Source organism: Enhydra lutris, unplaced genomic scaffold (genome assembly GCF_002288905.1).
Source record: "Enhydra lutris kenyoni isolate GAN:26980312 unplaced genomic scaffold, ASM228890v2 scaffoldscaffold22, whole genome shotgun sequence".
NCBI lineage: Eukaryota > Metazoa > Chordata > Mammalia > Carnivora > Mustelidae > Enhydra > Enhydra lutris.
Window position 1 is genome coordinate 26,193,145 of NW_019154106.1, and position 13,417 is coordinate 26,206,561.

The following is a 13,417-nucleotide window of genomic DNA, read 5'->3' on the forward strand; positions in this document are numbered from 1 at the left end:
GCAAAACGGTAAAAACCTGGTCAAGAACTAGAAAAGATGTGGATTTAGGCTCCCATCATCACTACTTTAGTTTAACTAGTCTCCCACACTCTGGTGTTGATCTACTTCCAATTAAGGCAGGCAGGGGAGACTTCTAAAATGCAAATTTACTCCAGTTAAGGCAGGGGAGACTTCTAAAATGCAGATCTACTCCAGTTAATTCCAGTTTACAATGCTTTCATGCTTTCCCAGTGCCTCAAGACAGAGCTCAAACACTTTAGAAGGCCTTTAAGTCCCTAAAGGTTCTAGATTGTTTTCTTCCTCAACTCTCGTCTAGAGTTTTTGCACAAGTTGTTCTCTACCCAGAACAACACTACCCCTGCTCCTCCTTTGCCTGCCTTCTCATCTTTCAGATCCCTGTTAATATATGACCTTTCCTGGTAAGCCTTTCCTTATCCTCCAAGACTGACTTGGGAGCCTTCCTAAAGCAACCTAAACTTCCCTTAGTCATAGCACCTGTCCCACAGCATAAGGTCCTGGTGATATGCTTGTTTCTCCCACAGGGATAGGAACAATGTCTGTCTTAGTTATTACTATATACCCAGTGAATAACACAGTGCCTGATGCATAGTAGGTCATAAGAAAAGAAAGGGAGGGAGTGGAAGGAAGGAGAGAGGGAGGAAAGAAATGAACTGCAACTCAGAGGGAGCCTGTTCAGAGAATGGCTGGAAGGTGAGTTTGGAGAAATTTCCTGAGGCTTTGCGGTTCTAATGCAGGGTGCCTGTGGCTTTAGCCACAGTAGACAGGAGATAGATCTAGACTGAGAACCACAGTTCCCAAGGGAGAGAAGCACCAGGAGATGCAGATGTGGGATAATGTTTGGCACTAAGAAACCGGCAGAGGATGTGGGGACGGAGAACAAAACAGAAGAAACTTTGTTGGTTTATAAATAAAACCAAAGGAGTACTGAATTTTGGTTCCAGTAAGATAACTTTGGACAATTCATGTACCTTCTTTCAATGAGAAATTTGAACTAGATAAGTGATTTTCAAACTGAGTTCTCTGGAACCCTAGGTTTCTGCAGAACACCATTCTGCAGAATTTATTGAATAAATTCAATAAAATTTACTGTATTGAAGAGAGAAGGTTCACCAATGGATCTGGCCCCAAACTATAGCCAGAGAAAAACTTTGCATATTGGAGTTCTACTTAAAGCTCGTTTGGGAAAAAAAAAAAAAAAAAAAAAAAGGTGGGGGGGAGGGCACTTCTGTTAAAACTAAAGCTTGAATAGCCGCAGCCTAAATGAACTCTCCGACACCTTCCAACCAGAACAGTCCTTGACCCTGTATGACACAGGACCCACCTGGATGTTTTATTCTACTTTGTACTTGTACAAATACCCCTGGGCTGTGTGGATGGCAAAAGCTGCAGCATGTTCTAGAGCCTGTTCTCACTGAGCAGCGTGACAGCAAAGGTAAGGAAACCAAACTCTAGGTTTACTGCAAGGCTGAGGCAATAATGAAACACACTTCCAAATTTCGTGTGGTGATACAGAAGCAGAAGGGAGCATCTTTTTTTCCCCTAAACTAAGTTTGGAAGCGTAATACCAATGACCTAGGATTCACAGTATCAGTGTCTCCAGTCAGTCACAAAGTTGTTATACTCAGAAACAAAGAGTATTGGATCTAAAGCCCATTAAAAAAAGCAATCCAATTCTAATCAAGAAAGAAGAATGCAAAAGTTTATCTAGGCAGTCCACCTGATAGCCTAATTACCATTCAAATATAGTGCCTACTCTTCCTAACAAGGTATTCTGAAGTTACTGTCATTACACACTTTACAGTCCACCTTTATCTGAAGGTTACAGGGAGGAAATGGCACAGATGGGGAGAGAGATGGGAATCTTAGAAAATAAGATTTTCAAAGCCCTGGCTCAAGATGCTGATCCCTTTTCTGTGCTGTTCTTTGGTTGTCCATATTTCATGGGGCATTAAAAGGCCACAAACGTCACTCTACTTCAATTCTGAGAACAGACTAGCAGCAATAATGTGATCTTACCTGGGTCCTTCCTCGTCACCCTGAAAGAAGCAGAAAGAAACAGAATTAGAAATCAACAGTGGTACAGACAGTTTTAGATTTCTTTCTTTTCCCTCTCCTCTTGCAACCTGAAAGCAAAGCTTGTGCATTTACTTTAACAGAGACAAGCCAGCAGATGTCCAAGGGCTAAGACAAGGGCTAATATAATCCTGTGCTCGAAATGCCCAGCAGAGATCAACTGATAATTTGCCCTTGCAAGCAGATAAGTGAATGCACAGACCTAGGAGGCCTAAATAATAGACTTGCCTTTTTATTTGGGTGGCTGGCGGTATTTAGTTCTGAGCAAACTGAGAGCCCAAAATAGCTGTAGGTCTTAGGCAAAAGCTGACCAGCTCCAAAAGCATCAAGCTGTTTCCTTCAAAGACTCATTTCTGCCTTGGTCTAGCATTTTTCTCTCCAAACATGAACACAGCAACTCAAATATAGGGCACACTGTGGTAAAAAGGGCACTGAACTGGGACTCAGAAAATTGGGATTCTAGTCCAAGCTCTATTATTTATTAGCTATGTGCCCTTGGGCAAGTTAATTAATTAATCTGAACCTTGGTCTTCTCCTTTAGAAAAGGAGAGCTCTGAAATTTGATGATCTCCAACATCCTTCTGCCCAACACTGGTTTTTCGCTTTTTCTCATTCACCATCTGCAAAAACAATGTGTGTGGGCTATCTGTGCAGGTACTGCGTGCTCTGAACCTAACTTCAGCAGTGACCAGACCAGAGTCCTTTCACTCCCTTCTTATGATCACACACAATTTTTCAAAGGATTCTGAAGACCTTTCCAAGGGACTCCACTCCTTCATTTGGTGATGGGGTATTTTACATCCTTTCTTTTTAGCCTTTCAGGGTTGGACTCAGTAGAGAATTTAACTCCTAGTTGTTGATAATTCCCCAGGGCACTTAATCGATTTGATTGTTCTTATCGGGATAAAGAATAAACTCCAGAGTCAGACACTCTAGGTTCAAATCTTGACTCCATCAACTCACTTGCTGTGTTACCCTGGTCATGTTTTTTTGCCTCAATTAACTTTCTACTTTGTAAAATGGGGGTAATAACAGCCCCTGTATCATAGGATGAAAGGAGGATTAAATGAATTAATACATACAAACATCTAGCACAGTGCCTAAGACACAGGATGCACTTAATAGAGCTTAGTTTCGCTATCTATAACAATTCAGTATCATAAGCTACTACAGGTGAACAGTAAGGGTAAAGGATAATGACCTAATCTAGGAACTCCCATTCAGGAGCAGGAGAAACACAGAAAGAGATAAAAAATGAATTATGTTAAGGGCTCTACCAAAGACATAAACAGAATGTTTGAAAGTCAGAAGGAAATTGATAAACACAGTTGCTTCTGGAGAAGGAGGAAGAGAGCACTTCACAGAGAAGGCGATACTTATATTGGAACCTGAGGGATAAGCAGGTCCCTGGATGGCAACAGAGGATAAGTGGGAAGGGCACTGGACTAGCAAGAGCAAATGCACAGCAATTTAAAAAAAAAAGGTATGTTAAAGGAATTTTGAGTTTGATGATACTAGAGAACGGGGATGTGTCTGTGTGTCTCGGATAGGGGTTGTGGCAGAGACGGCAGTGCTGTGGGTTGGAGTGCTGGTAGTGCAGTTGAGGTAAAGGTAGATTGCCAGGCCCCAAGCCTATAAGGACAGCTATAGCCAGAAAGGTGATTTAAGTCAGATTATACACTGGACGTTGGATCAGGAGAGCATTTACTAGACCGATCAGGATTTGCAGTACTGGTCAGGGTGCTAATCATCCACACTCTAATGAGAGAGAAGTGGGGTGGGTAGTGGAAGGAGGGTAGAGGGATGCTGAGAGCTTTCTTTGCATTTTGATCGAGTGGATGTCTTATGGGAACTATAATCTAGCAAGAAAAAATTCATATAATTTAAATTTAATATGAGTTACGTAACTATCAGTGACTTAATTAAACCTCAACACAAGTTTTCAATTATCTTTGGGTACTCAAACATAATTGTCTAGGAGAATCTAGGAAAAAAGTACCTAAACTTTCTCCTGTGCTTTAGAGTGAGTCCTCACAACTGTGTGCCTTGGCACAGGGGTTAAGAGATGATCTCTCTGACATACCGAAACATGGCTTCATATTTACGTTCATCAATTCCAACGGTAAAGCTTTTGACATTTGCCTTAACTTTTCGAAGGTTCAGTTTCCTGATATCCACATGGAGATCCTAATTCCTACCTTACAGGGTGGCAATATAGATTAAAATAAATGAGAAAATATGTAAAACACTAAGCAAATGTCTGGTATACTGTAAGTGTTCAACAAATGGTGCTCATTATTGTATTTTCCCCTGAATTAATTACTAACATCTCTAGGGAGAGTGAGGAAGGACAGAGAAGATGGGATACAAGACTGCTTCAAATGCATCCATTTCTGCAGCTTCTAGATACGTGGCTGTTCAGAAGCAATAAGACTACCACAAAGCATGGGGGAAGACTAGGGTGAGAGTTTCACTGGTGAAGGAATGAATAAACAAATGAAAGAAAACACACACACAGACACACACACAGACACACACGGCAATTCTGAATAGGTCATCAGACACTCAGAAGATTGCTCTTCCTTGTAAAAGGTGTGCATGCTATTCCCTCCTACTCTGAAAGCCTACACTAACTCCTATCCATTCTTTTTTTTTTTTTTTTTTAAGATTTTTGTTTATTTATTTGACAGAAAGAGAGGGAGCACAAGTGGGCAGAGCAGCAGGCAGATAAAGAGGGAGAAACAGGCTCTCCACTGAGGAGAGAGCCCGACGTGGGATTCAATCCCAGGACCCTAGGATCACGACCCAAGTTGAAGGCACTCTCAACCAACTGAGACACCCAGGCACCACCCCACCTTTTTTTTTTTTTTTAAGATTTTTATTTATTTATCTGATTCCTATCTATTCTTGAAGATCAAGCCTCACTTGGAAATTTTTTCTCACTGACAGACTTGTTTTGAGTGTAGTGGAGTAATCCTACTCCATCCTCCACAATCATACTACTGGGTTAGTACTTAGAGCAGAAAACCAAGTGACAGCACAATACAGTGTCTCCCTCTTCGGATTTCAATCCCTTGAGAAGAGAAACTGTGTAACATTAATCTCTTTATTCACTGCACCTTACACAGCACAAGGTCCATAATTAATAATTATTCAAAAATGGAAAGGAGGGAAGGCAAGATATAAGTAGGACTTAAGATTAATTTCTACCCCCCATTACAAGTGGATCTTGGTTTCAGAGAATATTAAAACTGAAAGTTTGCTAAACACCTGCTTCTATTTAAATGACTTCTCAGGTTAAGCAATGTTCCCAAATCCTTCCATCAATTATCCTCAATGCTCTTGGCTGGCAGGCTACATTCCAGTACCTTGCCACCTTGTTTCTACTTCCACCAGTGGAAATGTCTGTTCACCCACAACCAAATAATTTTGCTCCTAAGGCTGTTTAAATCAGTTGAGCTTGTAATTAGTACAACACATTTTACTAAATAACAAAAAGTGAATGCAAGAGGGAACCACTGGTTCCATCCAAACTAAGCGGAATGCTTCCAAAGCATTCAATAAAGATGAGTTACTTAAAAACTGCTGTCAACTTTGATGCAGGTGAGACACATGCAAAATATTAGAAAAAATAAAGTATGAAAGTCTAGGATTCCACATTCAGCTTGCTTCGAATGTTATCTTGAAACTGGACCTTATAAACAGTGCAGTAGGGATGTGGTTTATGCCAGAAAAATAACATTCCACTCCAAGCAGCAAACCCACTCTCAAAGGCCGTGAGTCGAAAATCAAAGAAATATACAGATGTGTATCTCAAGTTTAAAATATATTGTTTAGGGTATGCACATATCATTCCTTAAAGACATTTATTTATTTATTTATTTGACGGAGAGAGACAGCAAGAAAGGGAATAGAAGCAGGGAGAGTTGGAGAAGCAGCGGGCTCTCTGCTGGCAAGGAGCCTGATACAGGGCTCAATCCCAGAACCCTGGGATCATGTCCTGAGTCGAAGGCAGACACTTAAAAACTGAGCCACCCAGACACCCCTGCATGTATCATTTTTAATGATTTGCTCATTTGAACTTTTCCTAAAAATTATCTCACGTAGTTCAGTACTTTTCTCTCAAAACTAGACAAAAGATGGAAGTATCATGACATGCAAATAAAAATAAAGACACCGTTTTTTAATACTGACTTTGGCAAAGAAGTTATAAAATTCAGGCAAAAAAATGAGAGACTGTCAAAACTGGTGATGAAAATGTACACTGATGTAATCGTTCTGTGGACAGTTTACAAATATGTACAAAAGACCAAGAAACATCCATACTTTTGACTTAGTAATTACATATGATTTATAAACAAAGGCATGAACTATAATGTAATAAATGGCAGTAAGGAAGTTGGAAATAACTTAAAATAACATAAAAGTTAAGTTTGCACCATTGATTCGGGATTCATACATTATGTTTCTGGACAATTTCTGGTAATATGAAGAAAATATAAAATACAATGTTAAGAAAAAAATAGCATGAGAGGATGAAGATATTAACTAAGCTTACTGTGATAATCATTTTGCAGTGTATGTGTATATCAAAATCATCACACTGTATACCTTGAACTTACATATATGCCTATTTTATCTCAAAAAAAGTTGGGAAAAGAACAAAATACATAGACTAAAAAGAAAAAAGAAGAAAAAAATACCCGAATCAATTTAGTGTGTTTGCTTTCTGCTCTGTCTATAAGTTTTTAACATTCCAAAACAAGTAAGAAGGAAATAACTTTATTTAGTTATTTGAAGAGGAAATAGACCATATCTCATTAGGCCTGTGGGAATGGTACTGAAACTCCTCTTCTACGCTATATTCTCTAAGAGGACCCAAAAAGATTTATTAAAAACAGATTTTTAAAAAGAAATGTGACCAGGAAACCTTGTAATCTCTGGACTTCTTCAACCAGAAGCTCTGTGATTCTACTTAGTGTAATCAAATTCATCTGTACCAAAGATTTCTTAAAATAAACACGTGTTAATGAACTGGTTTTAAAATGATTTTCATAAATCAAAGGCAAATAGCACTTCAGCAGGTGGACTATTTACAATTTTTGTTTTTAACAGCTTTACTGAGGTAAAATTTATAATACCATAAAATTACCTATTTTCAGTGTATATTCAGTGATTTTAAATTCATAGTTATGCAACTATTATCACAAACTTGCTTAAAAACTATATATATATACAGATATAAAATTATGATTATACTTTCCTTTATTTCCTTAGCAGCATATGATTGATTAAAATCATCACTGTCTTACAGTGTTTATAGCATATGTAGATTTTCTACTTAACAACTATAACATAAAAGGGAATAAAAAGAGCGTTAATTGGCCTATATAGTTTCAAGGTATCTACAATTTTTTAAAGATTTTATTTATTTATTTGAGAGACAGAGAGCAAGCGAGAGAGAGCACAAGTAGGGTGAAGGGAAAAGCAGACTCCCCGCTGAGCAGGGAGCCCGATATGAGACTCGACCCCTGAAGGCAGATGCTTAACCAACTGAGTCACCCAGGTGCCCCTCAAGGTATCTACATTTTATGTGAAGTGGTACTGTATTAATTTTTAGTAGGCAGAAAACTTAAGGACTTGTATGTATATTGTATATGTTACATATATTACAATACATATGTTACAATCCACATAGAAACCGTTACGAATTAAGAACAAAGTAATAGAGCTAAGAGGCCAAAAATATATTAAAATGGAATTCAAATAACTTTCAAAAGTCTAAAAGAAGGCAGGAAAAGACAAAAGGAACAGAAATAGGAGGACAAGCAGAAAACAAATCATAAAATGGCTGACCTGAATTTAACCATATTAATAATATTAAATGTTAATGAACTGCACACTTCAATTAAAAGGCAGAGATTATCAGAATGGATAAAAAATTATAAGAACCCAGCCATACATTGCCTAAGAGACACACACTTTAACAATAGATAGATCAAAAACAAATTGATGGGGACATACCATGAGAACAGTAAGCATAAGACTGGATTGGCTCTACTAATGTTAGATAAAATAGGCATGAAGACCAACAGTATTATCAGAGAAAAAGAGGGACTTTCATAATGATTAAAGAGTCATTCCATCAGAAAGATATAACAATCATAAGTATGTATTTGCTTAAAGAGACTTTCAAGACACCTGAAGTTGATAGAATTAAATGGAGAGATAAGTAATTCCTTAAACATCCTTGGAAATTTAACACCTCTCACCACTTGACAGAACTATACACAAAAATCAGTAAAAATGTAAGTTATTTGAATACCCAATTGATATTTAACAGAACACTATACCCCAAACTATAAAATAGGTGCACATACGCGTTTACCAAGATAGACTATATGCTGGGCCATAAAACAAATCTCAATAAATGTTAAAAGCTTGAAACCATTCAAAACATGTTCTCTAATCACAATGGAAAAAATTAAAAATGAGCAATAGTATGACATGTAAGAAAATCCCTAGTACTTAGAAACTAAACAAGACACAAATAATCAATGAGTAAAGAGAAAAAAATCTCAAAGTAAATGAATAATATTTCAAACTGAATGATAGTGAAAATAAAACATTGCCAAAGTTTAGATTCAACTAAAGCAGTGTTTAGAGAGAAAAGTATAGTTTTGACAGCTGACATAAAAAAGTAGTAAAAGCAAACATCTACAAAGCTAGAAAAAAGAACAAGTAAACTCAAAATAAGCAGAAAAAAGGAAGAGCACATTTAAACAAAATGGAAAAGAATAAAATTAGCAAATCAAAAAGTTCTTTAACACTAACAAAATTAAAATGGTAATTAGACTGTCAAGGATAAAAAGGAGAAAGTCACAAATTATCAATATCAGAAACGAAAGACGGGTTATCATTCTAGATGCTACAGTTAAAAAAAATCACAAGAAAACAGTATGAACAACTTTACACTAAAAAGTATAACTTAAATGAATCCAACAAATTCTTTGAAAATTACAATACAATTTAAACAAATAACACAACTTAAATACAACACAAATTAAAATTTAAATAAACATGAGATCAAACAAAATTTGAATAGCTCTATATTAAAGAAATTAAATTGGTTATCAAAAACTTTCACATAAACTCCAGGACAGATGATTTTGCTGCAAATATTCCCAAATTTTTAAGGGAGAAATAACACAAATTGTACATAAACTTCCAGAAAATAGGTGAGGAGGGAACACTTCTCAGCTTGTTTTCTGAAGCCAGCTAACCCTAATACCAAAGCCTGACAATGATGTTATAAAAATATAAAACTGCAGGGGTGCCTGGGTAGCTCAGCGGGTTAAGCCCCTGCCTTCGGCTTATGTCATGATCTCAGGGCCCTGGGATGGAGCCTGGCATCAGGCTCTCTGCTCAGCAGGGAGCCTGCTTCACCTTCTATTCTTTGCCTGCCTCTCTGTCTGCCTATTTGTTATCTCCCTCTCTCTGTGTCAAATAAATAAATAAATAAAATCTTAGGAAAAACAAACAAACAAACAAAACCTACAGATGACTATCCCTCATTGAACACAGACCTAAAAATCTTTTTAAAAAATTAGTGAATTGAGGGGTACTTGCGTGGCTCAGTTGGTTAAACACCTACCTTCGACTCAGGTCACCATCCCAGGGTGCTGGAATGGAGTGGGCTCCCTGCTTAGCAGGGAGTCTGCTTTTCCCTCTCCCCTCCCCCACCCCACCTGCACTCTGTCTCTTTGCTCTCTCTCAAATAAAATCTTTAAAAAATAAAATAAAATAAAATAAAATAAAAAATTAATGAATTGAGGGGCTCCTGGGTGGCTCAGTGGGTTAAAGCCTCTGCCTCAGCTCAGGTCATGGTCTCAGGGTACTGGGATCGAGCCCTGCATCGGGCTCTCTGCTCAACGGGGAGCCTGCTTCCTCCTCTCTCTCTCTCTGCCTGCCTCTCTGCCTACTTGTGATCTTTGTCTGTCAAATAAATAAATAAATAAAAATCTTTTTTAAAAAATTAATGAATTGAACCCAAATTATACATAATGACAAAGTGGGAGTTTATTTCAAGAATGCCATGCTGATCTAATATTGTAAAATTACAATATAATCAGCCATTACAATCCAATAATGAAAAAAACCCATGTAATCATTTCAACAGATACAGAGCAAATCTCATATATACTACATTCATTCACATTTTTGTTCCCCATAGCTAATAGTGTCATTTCTCTCTGGCTACTTTGCTTTCAAGACTTTTTCTTTGTCCTTCCTTTTCACTACTTTGATTTTGATATGTCTAGGTATGGATTTCTTAGAATTTATCTTGCTCAACTTCTTAAATCTCTAGGTTTGTCTTTCAACCAAATTTTAGAAGTTTTAAGCCATTATTTCTTCAATTTTTTCAGCACCACAATCCTTTTCCTCCCCTACTGGACATGGGCGACATGTATGCTAGATCTTTCTTTATTGTCCAACAGGTCCTTAAGACTCAATTTCAATTGTTTTCAATCTTTTTCTTGGTTGTTCAGATTGGATCTCTATCTTCAAATTCACCAATTCTTTTCTTTCTTATCCCCAATTTGCCACTGAGCCAATCTAGTGAATCTTTTATGTCAGTTATTATATTTTCCAATTCTAAAATTTTCATTTGGTCCTTCTTTATATCTCCTATTTCTTTGCTGAGATTTTTTATTTTTCATCGGTTTCCAGAGTTTGTTATTGCTAAGTTATTTTCAAAATAATAGCTTTAAAACCCTTGTTTGATAATTCTATACTCTGTGTCCTCTTGGTGACGGCATCTCTTCTCATTAGATAGTCTTTTCTCGTTAGAGTTGAGATCTATTGGTTCTTGGTATAATGACTGATTTGGGACTGTATCCTGAACATTCTGAGTATTTAAGAAGCTGGTTCCTATTTAAATCTTTTATTCCAGCAAGAAGTCAACCTATTTAAATTCAGAACACATATCCTATTACATTAATGAGACACTGTGTGTCAGCTATACTTCAATTTAAAAAAAAAATAAACAAAATGAAATGAAAATAAAAATAAAAATTAGAATTAAAAAACAGAAGAAGAAGGAGGAGGAGGAGGAGGAGGAGGAGGAGGAGGAGGAGAAAGCAGAACACATGTCCTGGATCAGGTTTTGTGGATTATGGTTCAAATGTCAATTTAGTTTAAAAGATTCTGCAGTGCTATTCTGATCTTCCCCCCTAAGATGACAAAATTCCACACTACCGTCTCCACAGTGCTGGGTGGGGAGTAAGAGGGGCCCAACTCATTACTATAGGAAAAAGTGCAAGGATAAAGTTCTACCCACTGACCCAGCTGGGGAGGTATATTGCCTAGTTAAGGTAGGGGTGGGAGGGAGGAGTTAGAGCTCCATCTACAGCCTCCAGAGGGGAGGGATACTATTTCCTTCCTGACACTGCTGGCAAGGGGTAGAAGTAAGAGTTCTACCTTTAGGCTCCAAGGGAGACAGACAGCACTGACTACTGAGATGGGCAGGGATGATCACAGAAATCTGACATTTACCTAAAGACTCCAGGGGAAAGGAATGATAAGTCGTTACTGCAGAAGAAGACAAAAAAGTACGTTTCCTGGGGCGCCTGGGTGGCTCAGTTGGTTAAGCCGCTGCCTGTGGCTCAGGTTATGATCCCAGGTTCCTGGGATCGAGGCCCAAATTGGGCTCGCTGCTCAACAAAGAGCCTGCTTCTCCCTCTCCCTCTGTCTGCCGCTCTGCCTACTTGTGTTCTGTGTCAAATAACTAAATAAAGTCTTTAAAAAAGAAAAAAATAGGTATCCACCCCATTGGCTCCACTACTGCAAAGCCAACTGGTGCTGGGAAGGGGTATAGCTATATTCATGGTGTGTGTCTCCAGAATAAGCAGGATTGGTCAAAAGGTTTCTCTATAGCTGAACTGCCCTTTTCCTAGTTCTTTGGCTACAGAGAGCAGGCTTTTCTTGGAAATTTTCTTTCTGCCCATGCTCATTATAGTTTCCAGTTTGCAAGGCACCCAGGCCAGGATATACAGGAAGCAAGAAAAATCCAAGGGAACTCTGCCATGTAATTCCTCAAATTCCAAGATCCCTGGTCAGGACCATCTTTTCTCACTTTTGGGAGTCTTCTAGTAGGTGATTTAAATATTTTGTCCAGGGGCACCTGGATGGCTCGGTTGGTTAAGCATCTACCTTCGGCTCAAGTCATGATCTCAGGGTCCCGGGATTGAACCCTGTGCAGGCTTCCAGGTCACCAGGGAGTCTGCTTCTCCCTCTGCCCCATCTCCCACTCATGCTCTTTCCCTTTCTAATAAATAAAATCTTTTACAAATAAATAAATAAATATTTTGTCCAGGAATTTTTGCTGTGATTAGTAGAAGTAATAAAGTAAAATATGTTTACTCATCTTGTTCAGAATCAGAAGCTGCAATCTGATTTTAAATGCATCAAAAAATAAGATGCACTGAAGAGTGGAAGGCTGGAAAGATGGCTATTTATAAATCTTGATTCAAGTATATTAAAATGTTAATGGTAGAATCTATGTGGAAGTATATGGGTGTAATCTGTAGACTCTTTTCAACTTTGCTATATGTTCAAAAATTTTCATAATAAAATGTTAGGGGGAAGAATCTTTTGACCAAGTTTGAAATGCAGGTGATTAAAAAAAAATCCATAACGTGCAAAAGAAAGAAAAAGAATTCCTCTGCTGAGTGAAAGAGAGGTACTGGAGATTTTCTCTGATCAATAAATTACCAGATTAGCTGGAACGAGAGGCTGTTAGATGAGAACAGCTCTTTGTAAAAGCTCTAGCCAGCTGAATGCTATATTTTGTTTTTAATAGCTTATTTTGTCCACAGCCTGGTCCTTAGGCCTTGTCAGTTTTGCATCCCTAAGGGTAATTCCATCAGAGTTAACAAGCATAGTGCAGTTGAGCACCTAAAGTGGTTAGAGGATGGTTAAATACTGGGGAGGGACTAAATTCATTACTTGAAATGAAAATAAAAGAGAGGAGGCTATCTCTCAAAAATAAATCTTTATTTTTGAAAAAACCTAATAATAATAAATGTGGAGTTCCGATTTGGGGGGAATTTAGGACAGAGTTATGCCACTGATCCCTTGAGTTAACTCTGGTTGAATTTTTTGTTTAAGACACACAGTGACTACTTCCACACTATAAAAGTTCTCAGGAGAACACCTGTGTGGCTCAGTCAGTTAAGCATCTGCCTTTGGCTTGGGTCATATCCCAGGGTCCTGGGATCAAATACTACATCAGACCCCCTGCTCAGTGGGGAGTTTGCTTCTC

At 38.0% G+C, this 13,417-nt stretch overlaps 1 protein-coding gene across 1 annotated transcript in view; it reads right to left on the reverse strand.

Moving 5' to 3' along the window:
• Positions 1-13,417, reverse strand: part of LOC111149611 (tripartite motif containing 44) — a 108,397-nt gene that overhangs the window by 46,646 nt on the left and 48,334 nt on the right. The window contains exon 4 of the mRNA XM_022506769.1: positions 2,038-2,057. Within this exon, the coding sequence (XP_022362477.1) occupies positions 2,038-2,057 (20 nt within the window). The remainder of the gene's footprint in view (positions 1-2,037; positions 2,058-13,417) is intronic.